We start from the raw sequence: 21,452 nt of genomic DNA on the forward strand, positions 1-21,452 counted from the left end.
TAAATGCAATATTTTCAAGAGGTTCCTGCTTGGAATCCTCATTTTGGTATTTATCAAATCATGGAAACATAGTTAGTTTAAGTTTCAAAGGTTAACCTTGATTTGACCTTTGCATGTAGCCAGCGCTCTAAATATTTAATAAAACTTCATCATTTGATCATACTTAATCATCATTGAACCAGCAAAGATAAAGCTAAATCTGCTTGTTCGAATCTGAACTACAGTATCGCTAAAACATCAATATCGAGAGGCAATGTTGAAATGCTACTTTTCAGCCACATTAGGTTGACACACGGTGAAAGGACTTAAGTATTATTGCTTGAAACTATATACTATAACCTTTAAGAAATAAACACGTTAATGACATCCAGAAAAGAAAATGTTAGATTTAATTATAATCTATGGATTTTATATAACAAAGATAAATTAGCTATTCTTCATATTCCTTTACATAAACCCCAACATGTACAAAATAAAAGTCCTTTGTAAAAGTTAAGAAAAAGGCACACTGAGATAACTTTCTAATTTTTTGCAAATTATCATGTCTGTGTTTAAATTATGCAGAAGAATAATAGATTGTCAGAAGTTAGCTGTGTACATTTACCCATGCTGATTATACCCCATAAGCCATGCTGATAATACCCCGTTGTAACTCTGCTGAGAGTGATGGTTGGGTAGCCTAGTGGTTAAAGTGTTTGTTCATTATGCCGAAGACCAAGGTTAGGTTCCCCACGTTGGAACAGTGTGTTCTGGTGGCACTTGCCATGATAATGCTCACTCACTCGCTCGCTCAGCTCACTCACTCACTCACTCACTCTCACTCACTCACTCACTCACTCACTCACTCACTCACACATCTACCCACTTTGGAACAGTGTGTGTTCTGGTGGCATTTGCCATGATAATACTCGCTCACTCACTCACTCACTCACTCACCACTCACTCACTCACTCACTCACTCACTCACAAACTCACTCACTCACACATCTATCCACTTTGGAACAGTGTGTTCTAGTGGCATTTGCCATGATAATACTTGCTTGCTCACTCACTCACTCACTCACTCACTCATCCACCCACTTTGGAACAGTGTGTGTTCTGGTGGCATTTGCCATGATAATACTTGCTCGCTCGCTCACTCACTCACTCACTCACTCACTCACTCACTCACTCACTCACTCACTCACTCACTCACTCACTCACTCACTCACTCACAAACTCACTCACTCATCCACTCACCCAGGGTTTGTGGGGTAGCATAGTGGTTGAAGCGTTTGCTCATTATACCAAAGACCAGGGTCAGATTCCCCACTTTGGAACAATATGTGTAGTAGGCCAGCTTGAGTTGATAAAGTTCACTTTACTTTAGTTACAGCTGTTATATTAAGTGAGATTCATGGGATTAGAATTGTCTGTCACATAATTAGATTGATAAAAACTAACATTCTCTTTGTTGATATGATTTATTTGTTTGTCTCTGTTGTTTGAAGGACAGTCATAAGTACAGACAATGAAATGACTGCGGAGATTAATATTGTTGATGTTGCAAATGGCATCTGCCTACTTACATTCTTACAGTCGTCATACAAAGAAGATGCAGAGCAATTTTTGTGTACATAGAGTTTGCCTTTATGTTTGATTTTCTTTGTCCAAATATTCAATGACTCCCATCAACAAAGAAACAGATTATCTTAGTCAGACACATTTGTTTTGATATATCTTTAAAATTACATTTTTACTTGAAGTAGATGTTGTAAAGGTGAAGTCTCAGATGTATATATTTATTCAGTGGAGTGGGCTGTGTGCCATGTAGACAGTTTAATTAGTGATGAATTAAAACAAAATTAAAAGTAAAAATATAAGTTGTCCATTACACCAAAATGAATTATTAATTACATTTCAGCCCAGTCTACTGTTGTACAAAGCACACTGTGCCTCACATCCCTGTGGAGCCCAGGTGCGGTGGGGTAGCCATGTGGTTAGGTCACTAGTGGCTCATCACGCCGCCGAAGACCTGGGTTCGATTCCCAGCACACGTACAATATGTGAGACCTGTTTCTGGTGTCACCCACTGCGATATTGCTGGACTATGCTAAAAGTGGCGTAAAAACGTACGCACTCACTCACTCACTCACTCACTGTAGTGCCCGTTCACCTAGTAAATGCATGTTATGATTTGTCTTGCCGTACATTCATGCTGCACATGAACCCGTTCCATTGGCAGCTGATGCCCAAAACAACAGTTTGATTTGTCAAAGAAAAAAAGGTGTCTTCCAACTTACGTTTCATAAAAGTTTGGTGGAAAATATTAATAATTAATTGTCGGCCTAATGAGACAGCTGTTGAGATATTCGGGCTCAGTTTCATTGTAATCAGAGAGTGAGTGAGTAAGTTACTTTTATGCAGCTTTTAGCAATATTTCAGTAATATTATAACCCAACAGAAATGGGCTTCACACACTGTAATTATGTGGGGAATCGAACACGGATCATCGGTCTGACAAGCAAACACTTTAGCCACAAAGCTACCCCACTGCCCTGTAATCTTATAAATACACTGAATTATCGCTGGGAATATTTTCAGCCATAGAATTTGAACACAAACAATCACTGATGAAACGGAAATCCTATCAGCTTTAATATCCCAACTTATGCAAAAGTATATAAAATTGATCAGCAGGAAACAATAGGTGATCATATTTTACTGGTTGACACATGTCATCATATCCCAGTTGTGTAGACTGATGATCATGTTGTTGATCACTGGATTGTCTGGTCCAGACTCGATTATTTAAAGACCGCCACCATATAGCTGGAACAACAAACCTATCATTTTACTGAAGTTATTTATGAAAAAGATTCAAGTTCAGTTACTAATTTTGAAGTATTTTTGTTTTAGAAACTTCAGATAGGGAAATTTTATGAGGTGTAAGAGGACAGTTAATGTATAGTGTAGCTGGACCACATCCATCAGTAATCAGACATGCCTTCAAAGTCTTCACTGGTGTCGTTTGTCTCAGAAACAGAAATAGATGTCGTGACGCCATGTATTGCTAGACATGGTGATACCAGTGTAGATTAAAGTCTTGCACAACAGCGTTCACAAAAACTAAAGTAGGTTTTGAAGTAAGAAGAGTTTGCTCATACACTGATGTCAAAATGATAAATGTCAACTGTCAATATTGTTTGAGTGACACAGACCTGAGGTGGTGGAAATGGGATTTATCATTGTTTTCAATAATTTATCTCACAAATGGTCATTTTATTCATTTTCTTTCTTATCATAAGAATGGGTAGTACAGAGATTAGACTTCTTGAAATACAGATTAACTGTTCCTTGTGAATAAGTACCTCATATGTAAGTTCCTTGTGAGTAAAGCCCTCATGAGTTAGTTGTAAGTTCCCAGTGAGTAAGTATTTTGTGTGTAAGTATCTTGTGTGTAAATCGCTTGAGTATAAGTCCCTTGCGTGTAAGTCCCTCGTGTGTTAATCTCTCATGTGCAAGTCCCTTGTGTGTAAGTTCCTGGTGTGTAAGTCTCTTACGTGTAAGTTCCTCATGTGTAAGTTCCATGACTTTGTGTGTAAGTTCCATGTGTGTAAGTTCCATGACTTTGTGTGTAAGTTCCATGTGTGTAAGTTCCTTGTGTGTAAATCCCTCATGTGTAAGTTCCATGACTTTGTGTGTAAGTTCCATGTGTGTAAGTCACTTATATATGTAAGTTCCATGTGTGTAAGTCACTCATATGTAAGTTCCATGTGTGTAAGTCACTCATATGTAAGTTCCATGTGTGTAAGTCACTCATATGTAAGTTCCATGTGTGTAAGTCACTCATATGTAAGTCACTCATGTGTAAGTTTCTCATGTGTAAGCCCCTCATGTGTAAGTCACTCATGTGTAAGTTCCTCATGTGTAAGTCCCATATGTAAGTTCCATGTGTGTAAGTCCCTCATATGTAAGTTCCATGTGTGTAAGTCCTTCATGAGTAAGTCCCTCATGTGTAAGTCCCTCATGTGTAATTTCTTCATGTGTAAGTCCCTCATTTGTAAGTCCCTTATGTGTAAGTCCCTCCTGTCTAAGTCCCTCGTGTAAGTTTCTTGTGTGTAAGTTCCTCTTGTGTAAGTCCCTTATGTGTAAGTTCCTCTTGTGTAAGTCCCTCATGTGTAAGTTCCTCGTGTGTAAGTCCCTTATGTGTAAATCCCTTATGTGTAAGTTCCTCTTGTGTAAGTCCCTTATGTGTAAGTTCCTCTTGTGTAAGTCCCTTATGTGTAAGTCCCTCATGTGTAAGTCCCTCATGTGTAAGTCCCTCGTGTGTAAGTCCCTCGTGTGTAAGTCCCTCATGTGTAAGTCCCTCGTGTGTAAGTCCCTCATATGTAAGTCCCTCATGTGTAAGTCCTCATGTGTAAGTTCCTTATGTGTAAGTTCCTCATGTGTAAGGTCCATGTAAGTCCCTCATGTGTAAGTTCCTCATGTGTAAGTCACTCATGTGTAAGTCCACACATATGTAAGTCACTCATGTGTAAGTCACACATATGTAAGTTCCTCATGAGTAAGTCCCTCATGTGTAATTTCTTCATGTGTAAGTCCCTCATTTGTAAGTCCCTTATGTGTAAGTCCCTCCTGTCTAAGTCCCTCGTGTAAGTTTCTTGTGTGTAAGTTCCTCTTGTGTAAGTCCCTTTGTGTCCCTTATGTGTAAGTTCCTCTTGTGTAAGTCCCTCATGTGTAAGTTCCTCGTGTGTAAGTCCCTTATGTGTAAATCCCTTATGTGTAAGTTCCTCTTGTGTAAGTCCCTTATGTGTAAGTTCCTCGTGTGTAAGTCCCTGTAAGTCCCTCATGTGTAAGTCCCTCATGTGTAAGTCCCTCATATGTAAGTCCCTCATGTGTAAGTCCCTCATATGTAAGTCCCTCGTGTGTACGTCCCTCATGTGTAAGTCCCTCATGTGTAAGTTCCTCATGTGTAAGTCCCTCATGTGTAAGTTCCTCATGTGTAAGTTCCATGTAAGTCCCTCGTGTGTAAGTTCCATGTGTGTAAGGTCCTCATGTGTAAGTCCCTTACATGTAAGTCCAATGTGTGTAAGGTCCTCGTGTGTAAGTCCCTTACATGTAAGTCCCTAATGTGTAAGTTCCATGTTTGTAAGTTCCATGCGTGTAAGTCCCTTACGTGCAAGTTGCTTGTGTGTAAGTCCCTTGTGTGTAAGTTCCATTTGTGTAAGTCCCTTACGTGTAAGTTGCTTGTGTGTAAGTCCCTTGTGTGTAAGTTCCATGTGTGTAAGTCCCTTTCGTGTAAGTTGCTTGTGTGTAAGTTCCTTGTGTGTAAGTTCCATGTGTGTAAGTCCCTTACGTGTAAGTTGCTTGTGTGTAAGTCCCTTGTGTGTAAGTTCCTTGTGTGTAAGTCCCTTACGTGTAGGGTGCTTGTGTGTAAGTCCCTTGTGTGTAAGTTCCATGTGTGTAAGTCCCTTACGTGTAGGGTGCTTGTGTGAAAGTCCCTTGTGTGTAAGTTCCATGTGTGTAAGTCCCTTACGTGTAAGTCCCTTGTGTGTAAGTTCCATGTGTGTAAGTTCCTTGTGTGTAAGTTGCTTGTGTGTAAGTCCCTTGTGTGTAAGTTCCATGTGTGTAAGTCCCTTACGTGTAGGGTGCTTGTGTGAAAGTCCCTTGTGTGTAAGTCCCTTACGTGTAAGTCCCTTGTGTGTAAGTTCCTCATGGTTATTCTTTTTTTTAATTTCTTGAACAATGTTGTATGATGCACTCATCCCTTGTGATAACAGGTTCAGATTCTGGTTCTCCCTGCCCTGGGGTTGTTTAGGTTTGCCCATGGGTTTTCGCAAAGGTGGTAAACGTCACTTCATGCTTTCCTCCCACATTGAGCTGACAAGCTCTGTTGTACCTGGAATACTGTTCAAATCAGCCATAAACTGACGTTACTCACTCCTCCATACTTCAACCAGGTGTTTATGATGCATTTTCAAGTCAGTTTCATTGGTTTTCTTGACTGACATTCCAAGGTTTTTAGCTGAAACAAGAGCAATGGTCAGAATACATTAGATCCACTGAAACAACAGATAAATAGTTAAACAAAATAGTTTTTGACATTTTTTTCTTGATATTTCTTTAATGCTTAATAATGACTTTTGTGTTGTTTTCCTTTAAAATGTATTATTATTTTTTGCAATTTTTTTTATAGAAACTTTCTTCTTAATTTTTTACATCCAAAACAACTTTAAAATCTTGATTGTTTGGAAATGTATTTACAAGATAAACATTTATAGTGAAGTGAATCCTGTGTAACATAATGGCAAATGTCCATATCCTGTTATACATTTCAAAACAACAATCTTCTTGGCTTGAAATTCAGGAATTATGATTCAAGACACATTTTGTTTTTGAGAAATAAGCCATTTCAGCATTTATACAGAATCCAGCTTTTGACAGTTTTGTTTGTATATTTTATATCCAGATCAAACAATTTTTCATTGCCACTGTATTTTCTAAAACATAATCCTCACATGGACATTTACAAAGTTTGATTGTTTCAAATACAACGTGTTACGACAAGTGTTGATCTTGTTCCAGAGAAGTTCAAACCTGCAGTAGCTCACAGAGACATCAACTCAAGGAACATTCTTGTGAAAGGAGATCTGACCTGTGTAATAGCAGATCTGGGCTTCTGTATGCCTATTATGGGATCCAAACTCATAAAAAATGGCCACGCAGAAAATGCCGAACAGTCAACACTCACAGATGTAAGTATGTCTGAAATTCAGCTTGAAATGCCAGGGGTGTTTGTCATAACTACGATATTAAATGTTGGAGATTTAACTTGTCTGCAGATACCTGAGACCTGCATCAGTTAAATCTCTCCTCCCACATCAAACCTACATATAGTCATTTAACTTAAATACTGTTAAAAGCGATGTGAAACCCAACTTACTGATCATAACCAGCCACAAAGTTCTAAACCATGTGTGGATTTATCAGAACCTTGCTATCCATGACCATGTTATTCAGGAAACCTGCGAAGAAACCATTATTGCAACCCAAAAATCAAACATAATTAAAACACAATTATCACTTATTCATGACATATGATATACATTGCTGGTTACCAAAAATTATATAAACAAAATTATAAGCGTACAATCGCAAATCGAAAGTGCAAAATTGTGTACTTCGGTTTACTTCCCAAGAAACGAAGCAGCCGGGATAGCGAACCCAGTCAGAGCGGGTGGGTGTGCACTCAAGTGTAACGGCTGGTTCATTTGCAGATGCCTTCACGGCTAATTGTGTGTATATATATAGAGACATGTTGGGTTTTGTAAATACATGCTCATTTTTGTGTATAACATTTTACAATCAACAGACATCATAACATGTCATGCGTTCAAGTATCACACCTGCCTGTCTGTGTAATTACATAATGTGACAGAGACCGAACTCGGGCCATAAATCAATGCATTTCGTTTATGGTGTATAGCCTGATTGGTGTTAAGTTCAAATTGCATGTGGTCAGTGATAGCAGCTGTGTATTGAATATTGTCATTAGCAGACAGGCAGGCAGACACACAGGTGTCAATAAAACAAGACATTGAGTTTTGTCTGTGACAACGACATATCTATATCAGTCGGAAATTCTGTCAACGCTCAATAATGACATTGCTTTTAAGTATCGAACTTAAGAAGAACGTGTGGTGAAATAGACAAATGAAATTATATAAACAGTTAATTTACTGTCATAACATATAAAAGCTCAGGCCTGTGAGATATCAACAAAACATTAGAAAAATAGCTCACACGAGAAAGCCTTCGGCAGTATTCACCCGACAACCCGCTTCCAAGCTGCTTTGAACATATTTACTTGCGCACGTGCTATGAGCGCAGCCCAGCTGTTGAAACCCGTTTTCCCCAGAAAAGTCTGGGGAAAATTAGTGAAACGTTTGAACTCCGATTTCGCGCGTTTTTTTTCATCGCGTTATTTTTCAACTTTATAAGTTGAATTTGCATTTTTGACGATTTGTTTCGGTATGTCCATACCGAAAGGTATCAGAATCTGCAAAGTTGTGTTTTACGTTGCATGTGACCTTTAAATTGTCTGTTGAACCGTGAAGGTCCGTGTTAAAATATTGGCCTTCAGTAACCAATGCTTGTCGTAAGAGGCAACTAACGGGATCAGGTGGTCAGGCTCACTGACTTGGTTGACACATGTCATCGTATCCCAATTGCGTAGATCGAGGTTCATGCTGTTGATCACTGGATTATCTGGTCCAGCCTCAATTATTTACAGACCACCGCCATATAGCTGGAATATTGCGGAATGCTGCGTAAAACTTAACTCACTCAATCACTGTGTGTTGAAGGATTGTGATGCACTAACTTACTGAAGATACCTGTCCTAATGCTTGTCAATGTTTTTGGAAGATCCCCACCCCCATCTCTCTCTCATTATCATGAATAGGACATTTTAGGATCCTCTCAAAATGTGTCTTCATGACCCTCTAGGGACTGTCATATTTCATGGTGTCCTGCCCTATATGACCTGAACCACCACCCTTTTTAATTAATGGCCATTATCTCCGACCAATGTTTGAGATCATACCCAGGTTGGTCTTACTCGCAGAGATGTATTAATTTGGAGTGGTTATGTTGATAAGTTGAGGGTAAATGTTGATTGTGTGGCTACAAGGAAAATATTATCCAAGGTATCAACCAATTTTCAGCTTTGTTGTGAATAATTTGGTTACACTGCTATATTTGCTGATCCGTATTCAGACACCATTGTGGTTTGACTACAGTCAAAATCTGTTCAGTCAGGTGTCTTTGACCAAACTATGGCTTTTATATGTATTACTGTGACAGAGAAGTGCTCAATCAATCGCCAAACTAAGGGAGATAAGTTGTGTTATAGTTGTAAGTGTATGAAGCTCCTGTAAAATGCATTGACAAATGCTGTAAAATCTGAGATGAATATCCTGAAATATGTATACCTCTCCATTTATTAAAGGGACATATGTGTCATTCTATTGAAATATACATGCAACATATTATGCTAATATATCAAATAATGAGTGATATTGGATGTTATGTTATACTGTACTGTACTGTACTGTCATTATGTACTTTCATTTGGATTAATACTCCATTTGTTTGTTTGTGTCCTTCAGGTTGGAACTATACGTTATATGGCACCTGAGCTGTTGGATGGTGCTGTGAATCTGCGGGACTGTGAAGCATCATTAAAACAGATTGATATTTATTCTATTGGCCTGGTTTTGTGGGAAATATCCATGAGATGTACAGATTTATACCAAGGTAAGTATCATGTTTAGATCAGCATTCATTACTTTAAGGGACAGATAACTGTATGGGGACTTCAGAGTTTGTTGAAGGTGACCCTTATTCCAAAATATGTAGCCTTTTCACAGTCTGCGACCTTTGCCAAAACGTTCAGTCTAGTAAAATGTCTTGGAATCTAATGAGCGGGGCTTATTAAAGCGTATACATGTCGTGTCATATGTCACAAAACAAAGTAACATCAACTGATAATGGATGCTGGTACCAGTCTCTAAAGTAGTGATGTCTTGTTGAAGGGTCACGCCGAAGACCATGGGTACAATGTGTGAAGCCCATTTCTGGTGTCCCCCGCCGTGATATTGCTGGAATATTGCTAAAAGCGGCGTAAAACCAAACTCAGTCAGTCAGTTGTTGAAGGGGTACTTTTAACCCTGAAATACATTATATTATTGAGGAAATCTCTAAAGCCAGTGATACAGTTTGGTGAAAAGGCACCTGTTTGTGTATATGTGTGTGTTTTAATATCAGGCTGCTGTCATGTTCTCTTATGCAATAAATATAATTTGTTACAGGGGCACCTGTTCCAGAATATGTGTTGTTATACAAGATCATTTTCTTAAGCACCAATATGTTTTTTTTGAGAGTGCACCTATTACTGAATCATGTGTTTTTGATGGGCTGAGATCAGTCTCTTGAGTAATGTTGTTATATTTTGTTACCGGGGCACCTGTTACACAATATATGTTGCCACATCAAGTTGAGCTGAGTCTCCTAAACAATTTTTTCATATTTTATTAAAGGGGCACCTGTTCCAGAATATATGTTGCCATATCAGGCTGAGGCTGGTCCTCATCCCTCATTTGAAGACATGCAGCTCCTTGTTACTCGCAGAAAAAGAAGGCCTCGTTTCCCTGAAGTATGGAAAGACACAAACCAGGTTTGTGACAGAAATACTGGAATTTTGTCATTTTACTCTTGTTGTAAGCTGAACAAGCCACTGACTAGTAAAGTTCAATGACATTTGTGCATTGCATGCTTCTGCTCACCCACCCACCCACTTATCTATGTATATGTGTATCCTCCTACCCGCCAAGGCAGTCCACATGTATGGCCCCTTTACTATCCTCCCAGCACCTTATGAATCTAAATATACAAACATGTTTCTTTATCATTTTAAGGATCTACATATCTAAGCACTTATGTAGTTACAGGTTTTATGAACAATCTGCTGCTGCTAAAGGGGCGGTGGGGTAGCCTAGTGGTTAAAGCGTTGGCTCGTCACGCCAAAGACCCGGGTTCCAATCCCCACATGGGTACAATGTGTGAAGCCCATTTCTGGTGTCCCCCGCCATGATGTTGCTGGAATATTGCTAAAAGCGGCGTAAAACCAAACTCAGTCAGTCAGTCCTGCTGCTAATAAAAACTTGCAGTTGCAATACCAATAAACAGAACTGCACACACTTTGAACTCGTCTCTTTAATGCCAATGGAAAATTTTCATTTAAGGAGTTGTTTAAGGAGACACGATGATGCTGAGGACACTCTTCCTTCTTTGTAATTGTCCCAAGTAACATTTTGAGCTATAATGGTGCTGAATCTGACCAAACAATATGCACAATGAGTCTTGAAAAATACTCTTCTCTCTCTTTTGAAAAAAGGGGCACTACAGAAACAACCAGTACTGTAAATGCTAACAACACATCTATGATACCAGCAGCAAACAATTATCATACTGTGCGGGGCAGTGAGGTAGCGTAGTGGTTAAAGTGTTTGCTTGTCATGCCAAAGACCCTGGTTCGATTCCCCACATGAGTACAATGTTCGAAGCCCATGTCTAGGGGTGAAACGGTACGCTCTTACCACGGTACGGTACATATTGCGGTACAAGGCCTTCGGTTCGGTCCGTTTCGGTATATGAGATATGATCATAATGCAGAAAATTGAGCCAAACCTTACTTTGTTTAATAACATGGATAGAAAAATAACCATAATCTTTGTTATTTTGAATGAACAAAACTGTCATTTTATGACTAGATAGAAATGACCGTAATGAAACCAAAAATACCAAATGTTTTCATTGCATTACGGTATACCGAAACAAAGGCAACATACAGCGGTTCTTCTAATACCGCTGTATACCGTTTTCACCCCTACCCATTAGGGGTGGGTATTGCAGAGAATTTTCATATTGCCATACATTGCGATGCGAAAGCATATATTGCGATATGTATTGCAATATATTGCAAGAAGGTTTTTTTAACAAAACAAATACTCATAATAGAGGTAATGCTTGATTTATATAGCAAAAAAAAACCAGAACAAAATCATTATGCTTGATTAAGCTTAATTAAAAACGTTTAATCATCCCCCTTGAGCATTTCACTTTACCATTGCATATTTTACATACTGCGTTAGTCTTATCAATAGTTCCAGTTACCGTGAAGTTTTCAACCCCAAATGCTGCCATACTGAAGCTTTTGTCCTTGTATTTTGGCACCACAATAAATTGTTCCGTCTGTTAGGGGTCGCCAAAACTTCCGGTCTGAACCAAAAACCGGAAATATCCGAAGCTTTCCATACGTAAAACCAAGCTCACTCATCATACTGTGCACAAATGCATGTCAAAATACCAGTTTTCGATCAGTGTATCGCATACATATCCGTTACCAGCAGCATCGTCTTGGTTTCATGTCTGAACCAGTAAATACCAGTGATATTACTGGAATATTGCTAAAAGTGGCATAAGACCATATGGGTGAAGCCCATTTCTGGTGTCCCCTACCGTGATATTACTGGAATATTGCTAAAAGTGGCATAAGACCATACTCACTCACTCGGTGTTGGAGGTTGTTCATGCTGTCATTCACTGGTTTGTTGGGTTTGATGTAGCTTGACTGTTGCTTAGGGCTGAGTTTTCAACATAAAAACTAATCAGGGGAATTATGACAGAAATACCAGTAATCATTCTGTCATATCCCGCGGCATTCCTCTCTTGTTTTGAGTAAGCACTCTTTAGAGGCTCTGGTACACATGAACCGATGTTGCAAACACTCGTTGAGGGGAATTAGATGTTTCAAGTGTTCAGGTGATGAATTGAACACACAAGGTTCATGGTTTCATTTTTTTAAATTCACAGTTGGTGTCACTGATTTTTGCACTGTAAAAGCAAAATCTTGAGAGAAAAAAAACATGAACTAGGGTCTTTACTATATCATGTAAAATAATGCTGTTGTAGGCTGTCCGGTGTTTGAAGGAGACAATAGAAGATTGTTGGGACCCCGATGCCGAGGCTCGACTGACTGCCCTCTGTGTGGAGGAAAGAATCTCAGACCTGATGACAACATGGGCACAGGACACAAAACACAGAGGTATGTCTACATGGGCACAGGACACAAAACACAGGGGTATGTCTACATGGGCACAGGACACAGAGATATGTCTACATGGGCACAGGACACAAAACACAGGGGTATGTCTACATGGGCACAGGACACAAAACACAGGGGTATGTCTACATGGGCACATGACACAGGTATGTCTACATGGGCACAGGACACAAAACACAGAGATATGTCTACATGGGCACAGGACACAGAGATATGTCTACATGGGCACAGGACACAAAACATGGAGATATGTCTACATGGGCACAGGACACAGAGGTATGTCTACATGGGCACAGGACACAAAACACAGAGGTATGTCTACATGGGCACAGGACACAAAACACAGGGGTATGTCTACATGGGCACAGGACACAGAGGTATGTCTACATGGGCACAAAACACAGAGATATGTCTACATGGGCACAGGACACAAAACACATGGGTACAAAACACATGGGTACATGGGCACAGGACACAGAGGTATGTCTACATGGGCACAGGACACAAAACACAGAGGTATGTCTACATGGGCACAAAACACAGAGATATGTCTACATGGGCACAGGACACAAAACACGGGTATGTCTACATGGGCACAGGACACAAAACACAGGTATGTCTACATGGGCACAGGACACAGAGATATGTCTACATGGGCACAGGACACAAAACATGGGTATGTCTACATGGGCACAGGACACAAAACACGGGTATGTGTACATGGGCACAGGACACAGAGATATGTCTACATGGGCACAGGACACAGAGATATGTCTACATGGGCACAGGACACAGAGATATGTCTACATGGGCACAGGACACAAAACACAGAGATATGTCTACATGGGCACAGGACACAGAGATATGTCTACATGGGCACAGGACACAAAGATATGTCTACATGGGCACTAGGACACAAAACACAGGTATGTCTACATGGGCACAAAACACAAAGATATGTCTACATGGGCACAGGACACAGAGGTATGTCTACATGGGCACAGGACACAAAACACAGAGGTATGTCTACATGGGCACAAAACACAGAGATATGTCTACATGGGCACAGGACACAGAGGAATGTCTACATGGGCACAGGACACAAAACACACAGGTATGTCTACATGGGCACAGGACACAAAACACAGGGGTATGTCTACATGGGCACAGGACACAAAACACACAGGGGTAACACACAGAGGTATGTCTACATGGGCACAAAACACAGAGATATGTCTACATGGGCACAGGACACAGAGGTATGTCTACATGGGCACAGACACACAGGTATGTCTACATGGGCACAGGACACAAAACACATATATGTCTACATGGGCACAAAACACAGGTATGTCTACATGGGCACAAACACAGGTATGTCTACATGGGCACAGGACACAAGGTATGTCTACACAGAGGGACACAGAGGCATGTCTACATGGGCACAGGACACAGAGGTATGTCTACATGGGCACAGGACACAAAACACAGGTATGTCTACATGGGCACAGGACACAGGTATGTCTACATGGGCACAGGACACAGAGGTATGTCTACATGGGCACAGGACACAGAGGTATGTCTACATGGGCACAGGACACAAAACACAGGGGTATGTCTACATGGGCACAGGACACACAGATATGTCTACATGGGCACAGGACACAAAACACAGAGGTATGTCTACATGGGCACAGGACACAGGGGTATGTCTACATGGGCACAGGACACAGGTATGTCTACATGGGCACAGGACACAGAGGTATGTCTACATGGGCACAGGACACAAAACACAGGGGTATGTCTACATGGGCACAGGACACAAAACACAGAGGTATGTCTACATGGGCACAGGACACAGGTATGTCTACATGGGCACAGGACACAAAACGCACAGGTATGTCTACATGGGCACAGGACACAAAACACAGAGGTATGTCTACATGGGCACAGGACACAGGACACAGAGGACACAGTCTACATGGGCACAGGACACAGAGGTATGTCTACATGGGCACAGGACACAAAACACACAGGTATGTCTACATGGGCACAGGACACAGAGATATGTCTACATGGGCACAGGACACAGAGGTATGTCTTCATGGGCACAGGACACAAAACACAGATATGTCTACATGGGCACAGGACACAGAGATATGTCTACATGGGCACAGGACACAGAGGTATGTCTACATGGGCACAGGACAAAGAGGTATGTCTACATGGGCACAGGACACACAGATATGTCTACATGGGCACAGGACACAAAACACAGGGGTATGTCTACATGGGCACAGGACACAGAGGTATGTCTACATGGGCACAGGACACAGAGGTATGTTTACATGGGCACAGGACACAGAGGTATGTTACATGGGCACAGGACACAGAGGTATGTTTACATGGGCACAGGACACACAGATATGTCTACATGGGCACAGGACACAAAACACAGGGGTATGTCTACATGGGCACAGGACACAAAACACAGAGGTATGTCTACATGGGCACAGGACACAAATTTGTCGGGTATCAGTGCACACTTTATCAGTTGCTGGTTTACCTGCTGCAGGCCAGGTTACATATTGTTCCCTGTCTTGAGACAAATGAGCGTATATTATAGCTCAAAACTCCCTGACTCACGTACTCACTCACTGTTTGTTTCTGCTGCCAGGTATGACACCAACTATCAACCCCACAGTGAACATCACCTCACAGAGCTACTTGGGCAAATCCTCACAAGGACTGAATCATGATCAAAGTCACAACGTAGATCTTTACGCTGCTAACATGGTCGACTATCGATCTTCTGTTAGCTCTCCCACAGAGAACAGCAGTGCACCCCTCTTGGGAAACGGTGTTGTCAGAAATGGAGAAATACCAAACTATAGTCAAAACCACAGAAGCTGGTACCAGGATCGGAGTGTGTCAGCATCCACCACAGAAACTGTTGTTCCAGTTACACCAAGTGAATCAGATCCACTACCAAAGTCAAACAACATTACAATAGCCAGAAACAATGTAATCCTGCAGCCTCACCAGGGGCGGAACCCGACTGTAGCGAGGAACACCCATAAGCGAAGTGACGAGGAGCTGGCCGTCTCCGGCAATACACTGCTCGGCCCGGGGATGGATGTGGCCAGTGTGAATCAGTTGAGTGAAAACACGTATGACTCTGTCGGAGACAACCTAGAGACTTCACTGGTTCAGAATGATGCACTGAACCAGCACAGAAATCCACCAATTCCCTACTTGCAGAATCAGGTTCAGGTCCCTGCAGTTAGACCCAAAGTTGCCAATGTGCCCGGGAACGGAGTTCCATATAGACATCTTAATGAGGGGAAATCTCTTCGTGAAAAAATTGGTAAATTTATCAAACCTAAAGAACTTGGCTTAAAACTAAGTTCCTGGAATTTCTTCGGACTGAAGAGTAACACACGTAATCAAAGTTCAATTAATTTGGAACCGGATCAAAGCCAATCAAATCACAGTGTCAATGAGGACAGTTCTGGCCTCCTGAATCAGGCCAATACGCTGCCCAAAACAGTGGTGCAACCAGTGCAGACAGAAATATGCTTACAAAATGGACACGCTTTTGTCCGCCCCAGTAATCTGGCCCTGCAGGAAATGCCCTTGGCACACAGGCAGAGTGAGGCTGCTGGGTCATCATCTGAGGGAAGGTATCCTGAAAACAGACTTGGATTTGCAGAAGTAGGGGTGGCAAAACTCAAAAACTCCAATGTTGGACAGCAGTCTGTTGTCCGACTGAAAGGCACTGGGCAGTCAAAGAGCACTTCTGACTTGAGCCCTGCACATACTGGCAAGTCGAGGTGGCAGGAGACTAAATTATTTGACATTGCTGATGGGCAGAAGAGACGTCCGACCTCTCTGTCGTTACGTGGACACAACTATGCTTCCCAACCAAATCCTTATGTTGTAGTTGGACCTACGAGCATGGGCAGTTCAGCACCAAATGTTGCCCTGAAACCACCAGACGAAAACTCAGATCCCAGTGAAAAAATCAAGAAGCGTATCAAAACGCCAGTGAATATGAAGAAGGGGAGATTTTCTCTGTATGATGATAGGCTGATGTGTCAAGGCATGGATGAATGTGTACAAAACAATACAGGCAATGGTTTAAAGAAGACCAGCCTCAGTCTTCATCAGCTTAAGCAGTCAGATATCATAGAAGTCACAGGATCACAACCACAGCTTGTCTGATTGGATTACCTCCCCTTAATGGGGATTACATCCCTTGATTACATGTAATTCTGAATTCCAATTGTAGATAATTTAATAGAAGTTAAGTGTCAGTCATTAGGCATTATGACTGAGTTGTGCTAATATGAATTGCTAAAACTATTCTCAGATGTGTTTTAAGCTAATATTTCTTGTTTAAGAATAACAATTAGATGGTTAAGAAACTGTTGAATTACTGACTATATTATTCTGCGTGCATGTTAGAATTTCTAAAGTTTAATCATATTTGTGAACAAATGTTTAACAATAGCTTTATGATATGGTTTATATTTCATGAACATTTTTCTTAGTTGTTTGTTTATTTTTCAATGTGTTTGTCATGAGGCTGAGTTTGTGAGTGACTGAAAATAATAGTTCACGTTACATTAACTTCAGACCTACAAGTAGTGTGACTGTATCAAATTATGATCAGATCAGCAAAGCAAGCAACTCCAGTCTTTTTCTGAAATTGTTTAATGTTATTTAAAATACATAGCTTCAAGAAAGAACTAATTCTTGAAGGATGGTGTTTTCAGGGAGGTCACAACTGTTCAATCTGCAAGTTTAAAGCTAGTTTAAATGTGTCAGGAAAAGAAGTTCTTTCCAAATCTTTATTTATGTTATGTACCACTAGCACTGTTAAAAACAAAGTATGTTGTTTAAAGTTTGCTCTAACAGTTCTAGACTGCCCATGATGCAGTACCATTTAGATTAGGATTGTAGTCATTCATATTTTCTAAAACTGTGAATGAGTTGTGAGCTGCCAGGGTAATTGAATGTAACGTAAGCTATGGTTTTGAATGCTGAACCAACTTTTATATCTTTAGTATATACACCCTGATTCACTTTGAGATATATATTTCAATATTGTATTCATTTTTAGCTTGACTGTATGGTTTGTCTTTGGAATAAGCCTCTATTTATTTTGGATCCTTCTGTAACGGAAGATATCTGTTACACAGTATACCTTCAGAGACGCCATTTCATGATAAGAACTGGTAGTTGTACAACTGCATTGTGACAATATCACACTTGTATGATAATTGTAACACCTGAACTAATTATGATTTGTTGCAAGGAATCTAAAAATGACTAATATTTGTCACAATTATATCTACTTAAAATGATCATAGTATATATATATGAATGTCTTTCAAGCATGGCATTAGATGTTAGATGTGCTTCAACACGTGTTGAACTTAATGGCAGTAAAAGTCATCTTTCCACAACTACCTTGTGCTTAAAATGGCATTTTCTGCTATTCAATTGCTGTGATTTCATGTAATTTATTCCTTTGTACACAATTTCAAACCACAATAATTCAACAACTTCCAAATTTCACAAATATTTTCTGTTTAGTTTACATTCTACACCTTGTTTCAAGTACACATTTACCTTTAAAACCACCTGCATGTCTGTTGCATGTAATCAAATCATCTGAATTTATAGGTTTCATATCTAATTGAGGGGAAAATACAAGCTAAACTTTATACACATCTTAACCGTTATATCACTGTTCTGGTGCTTGTGCTCGGTTGCAAGAACTAACAGTTTGTGTAAACAAATATGGTGATGTTCCGGAGCAAGAACAAGATGAAGGTAGTGCTACCATGTTTTAAGCTATCATGATCTCACTATTGTTCTTTCAGCTGATTCTTAGCAGGGCATTAGCTGGATGTTCTGTCTGCGCATTTATAACAAGTAAAACCAATGCAACTTTCGGTCATTATGCTGAATCTGGACTGATTCCATTATGAAACCTCTAAAAGTTGGATATTCGTAGTAGGAATAAGCGACTATTGTTTCCCATTATTCTTACGAACAAATGATAGCTAGTTGCAATTTCTATGTGAATTATAGGCAAATTAGGTTGGAAACCAAACATGGTTTCAGTTTTCTTTGGGTGGCATTCAGAGCTGCTATGATGAAAAGAAACAATGTATATGGATAGACAGCTCTTTATTGCAATAATTGCATGCGATGTTTCAGTGTAGATGCTAACACCCTTATCACCACTTGCTTGATAACGGTGTTAGCACCTACACCGACACATCGCATCCATTACAATAAAGGAGATGCCTATCCATAAAAGTTGTTTCTCTCCATGGTTTAAGTCAATGAGATAACTTGAATCTGTCGATTGAAACAAATAAAATTAACAGATTCTATTGATTTCTCCAAATAATGGGCATATGGGGAATAAAACTTTATCTTAAGCAGTTACTTTTGTGTCTCTAATGCCAATTTATTTTTCATGATCAGTCATGTTGCATGTTTTTAATAAATTGAAGAATGTTTGAGGTTAAGAGTTAAGTTTTCATAAAGAACTATGTAACTCTGTACAAAATAAAAACAAAAATATTTGAAAATATGTCAATCAAAGCATATTTTATTTTACTTACTTTAAAATATGTTTGGGGGCTCCTTTTAAAAAAGAACAAGTCTGGACTGATTCCATTATGAAACCTCTGAAAGTTGGATATTCGTAAGCAGGAATAAGCGAATATTGTTTCCCATTATTCTTACGAACAAATGATAGCTAGTTGCAATTTCTATGTGAATCAAAAGGCTGGGAATGTGTAATATGTATAAGCTATTCTATGCTTTTGCTGACCCTGCAAATAAATGTCTATCACGATGGACACAGTGAAGGATACAGCTGAGTGGAACTCCTGGACAAGGCAGCTGTATAACAAGGCAAGCAACACAAAATATCTCAAACTTTTGGGTCACTTGAAAATGAGGTATGAATAGGAAAAATAAGAATTTGGAGTTCCATCTTTTATGTTGCTGACTGCATAACACTGTTTCTTCTCTTCCTCCTAAGACTTTCCTGCACTACTACTTTTTCAAATTGTAATTTTGTCACCAAGTATTCAGAATACTGTATTTGCCTTGGCAAGGGCAATGCTCTTATTAGTGCCCCCAGACTAATGTCTTAATAATCTTTGTAACACCCCTGAAAAATTTACATACCGGTAATGTCCATATTTGCATTTTTTGTTCAAGATCTCCAAAAACAAATAAAAGTTGTGTATGTTTGTTTGTAAGTGCCCCCTTTCTCGGCCATAAAGAAGCATATTACAGTGAATATGGTAAGTCTTTCATATGCAAGCACTGAAAATAGTAAAAAATGTCTCATTCAGAACAAAATGTATTTTTCTTGGCTACCTTGATGCAAAACAAATGATTTGTTTCAATTTGTATTCAGGAATTTAGCCATGAAGATTTGTTAGGACATAGATAAAGACAAGGGTGAATATTGACAAAGTAATCCTCTTTGTTTCAAGTTTGTGTTATAGTGTGTCCTCCAAAAGGCACTGTTCATGCTTAGTGCTATATATATCATTCCTCACTCATTTCATGACCAATCACAGGTGAAATGTTAAGTTATTGGAGGACAAATTACTACTTCCATGGTGTTAGAGATTATTTTAAGGGAGCAGTACGAGATATATTGGCCACAAGTGTCAATCTCAGTCTATCCCATGTTGTTTTATGTTTATTTTGCAATGTCCTCTGTTTAAAGCATCAAATGAGGCATTTTGTTATGGTTTTATTGCTTGTTATGCTGTGACTCTGAGTCATTGTATGTGAATGATTGATTTGATTTTCTTTTTAAAAGGTTAAACCTAACAATGTTACTTGTTTATCAAAGTTGACGGCACTTATGATAAGTGTGTATACTACTGATGGGAGATACACATTCTTTAAGCTGAACATGACCCTTATTCTTTTTATATATCTGATACACCGATCTGCTTGCTCCAAAAGTAGCAGGAAAAAAAACAACAACAAAAGTCTACTTTTGGTGAGATTTCATTGAATTAGTACACTGTTATTTTTACTTTATTACTAAACAAGCATCCTATACAGGATGCATTAATGCTGTCTAAAAGAGATGTTTTTATGTAATTATCAAGTTTACCAAATACAAGAAGTCTTCATTTCTGATTTCTCAGATACCATTGAATTGTTTTCTCAGCTGTTGGTTGAACACACCAAATTGGTAATTTGTTCCTGCATGTAAGAGGAGACAAACACAGCCTCTGATTTGCTGGAGTTAAGTATAAGTGAGCAGTATGTATTATATGGCAACAAATATTGTGCTTTCAAAACTTCTTCGAGTATGCTGAGATGTCAATATGGTCAATAATGAAGTTAGCTCAATTTTGCATGAGAACATCATAGCATCATGTGTCCTTCTAAACATTTGGGCTGTATTAATTTGGCTACTTCACAATCTGATTATTGTATTAAGGAATCAGTAGAGAGGAACAAGAATATACTTGAAGTTCAAATGCAAATATAATTTCTCAAAATTCAAATTTGATTCTCTTTTTAACAAAAGATGTGTTTACTAACTTAAGGATGAATATATGGGTGGTGTACACTAACGCCATTGATGCCTACTTCCCATTGTCCTTGTTGGTCCTTTGTGTAGAGGGTTCATTGCTAGAAGTATCTGCAACATGGAACTAATTTACCCCCTGCAGAGGGCAGGGGGACATGCTGGCTATGTATTTGATGCATGTATGTGTAG

General features: G+C 39.5%; 1 protein-coding gene across 1 annotated transcript in view; it reads left to right on the plus strand.

Moving 5' to 3' along the window:
• The window catches only part of LOC124281378 (bone morphogenetic protein receptor type-2-like), an 87,749-nt gene extending 67,716 nt beyond the window's left edge, over positions 1-20,033 (plus strand). The window contains exons 5-9 of the mRNA XM_046717416.1: positions 6,568-6,737; positions 9,153-9,300; positions 10,083-10,219; positions 12,517-12,649; positions 15,345-20,033. Of these exons, the coding sequence (XP_046573372.1) occupies positions 6,568-6,737; positions 9,153-9,300; positions 10,083-10,219; positions 12,517-12,649; positions 15,345-16,891 (2,135 nt within the window). The 3' untranslated portion in view covers positions 16,892-20,033. The remainder of the gene's footprint in view (positions 1-6,567; positions 6,738-9,152; positions 9,301-10,082; positions 10,220-12,516; positions 12,650-15,344) is intronic.
• The last annotated feature ends 1,419 nt before the right edge of the window (positions 20,034-21,452 follow it).

This window comes from Haliotis rubra, unplaced genomic scaffold, assembly GCF_003918875.1.
Source record: "Haliotis rubra isolate DU_JTF1 unplaced genomic scaffold, ASM391887v1 Scf283, whole genome shotgun sequence".
Taxonomy (NCBI): Eukaryota; Metazoa; Mollusca; class Gastropoda; order Lepetellida; family Haliotidae; genus Haliotis; species Haliotis rubra.